We start from the raw sequence: 836 nt of genomic DNA, 5'->3' as shown, positions 1-836 counted from the left end.
AAAAAAAAAAAAAAAGTCCCCCATAAAGCCATATCCTGGGGTAACATCTTTATATAATAAATTACCTACTATAGAGTGTGATTTTATTTTCCACTAAAACTTGTGCAAAAATCAGAATTAAATAGTAGGGTTTTTACCCCTCGACTTCTACCTTGCCCAAATAACAAAAATATGATCAGGATAACTATATTTTTTTAAGACAATCTAATTTACAAAATTTTTCCCACCCAATAACCAACCATACACATCAAAGATATTCTTACGTTTCAGTTCAGACCAAATAATATGCATTAACTTTACAGTTCTATGACTTCTGAATGTGGGTGCTCTTTGCTACTTCTAAGCCCCCATCGCTTATCAACAGGTTGGATTCTAGCTAGGGAATCAGAGGCTATTTTTAGATTGTTCAATATTCAGCTCTCCACCCGTAAGACCATTTCTCCTCTGCATGTGGCCTAGTTCTTAGATATACTCTAATTTCTTTCTTCCCTAGGACACTTAAGAAACAGTTTCATTTTCATGACGGGCAAGGGCTTCAGGAAGAGTTGTTCCACAGGGTCCCTGGAAATGAAACCTGAAAGAGAAGAAGCAAATACAGCAGTTATGAACTACGGGTTAGCAAAATGAATGCCCTACTTCAGCAAGCACTTATGTCTTAAGTAATACCCAAAGTAAAACCCAAATTCTCATCAATATGGTATTAATTCGTATGCCCACTTCTTTCATCTAGTTTCTAACAACTCTAGTTACAACACTTCACTAAGGGCTGGCCTCTGTGACTATGGGAATTTTGAGAAGCAAATGTCTAGAATTTATGTGCCATAAAGAAGAATTTT

General features: G+C 36.0%; 1 protein-coding gene across 2 annotated transcripts in view; it reads right to left on the bottom strand.

Moving 5' to 3' along the window:
* Positions 1 to 61: 61 nt before the first annotated feature.
* The window catches only part of SIRT5 (sirtuin 5), a 28,230-nt gene continuing 27,455 nt past the window's right edge, over positions 62 to 836 (bottom strand). For both annotated transcript variants that reach the window (XM_011989679.1, XM_011989681.1), the window contains one exon: positions 62 to 574. In XM_011989679.1, the coding sequence (XP_011845069.1) occupies positions 499 to 574 (76 nt within the window). In that variant the 3' untranslated portion in view covers positions 62 to 498. The remainder of the gene's footprint in view (positions 575 to 836) is intronic.

This window comes from Mandrillus leucophaeus, unplaced genomic scaffold (assembly GCF_000951045.1).
Source record: "Mandrillus leucophaeus isolate KB7577 unplaced genomic scaffold, Mleu.le_1.0 Scaffold36, whole genome shotgun sequence".
NCBI lineage: Eukaryota > Metazoa > Chordata > Mammalia > Primates > Cercopithecidae > Mandrillus > Mandrillus leucophaeus.
This window is presented reverse-complemented; position numbering and strand designations above follow the sequence as displayed.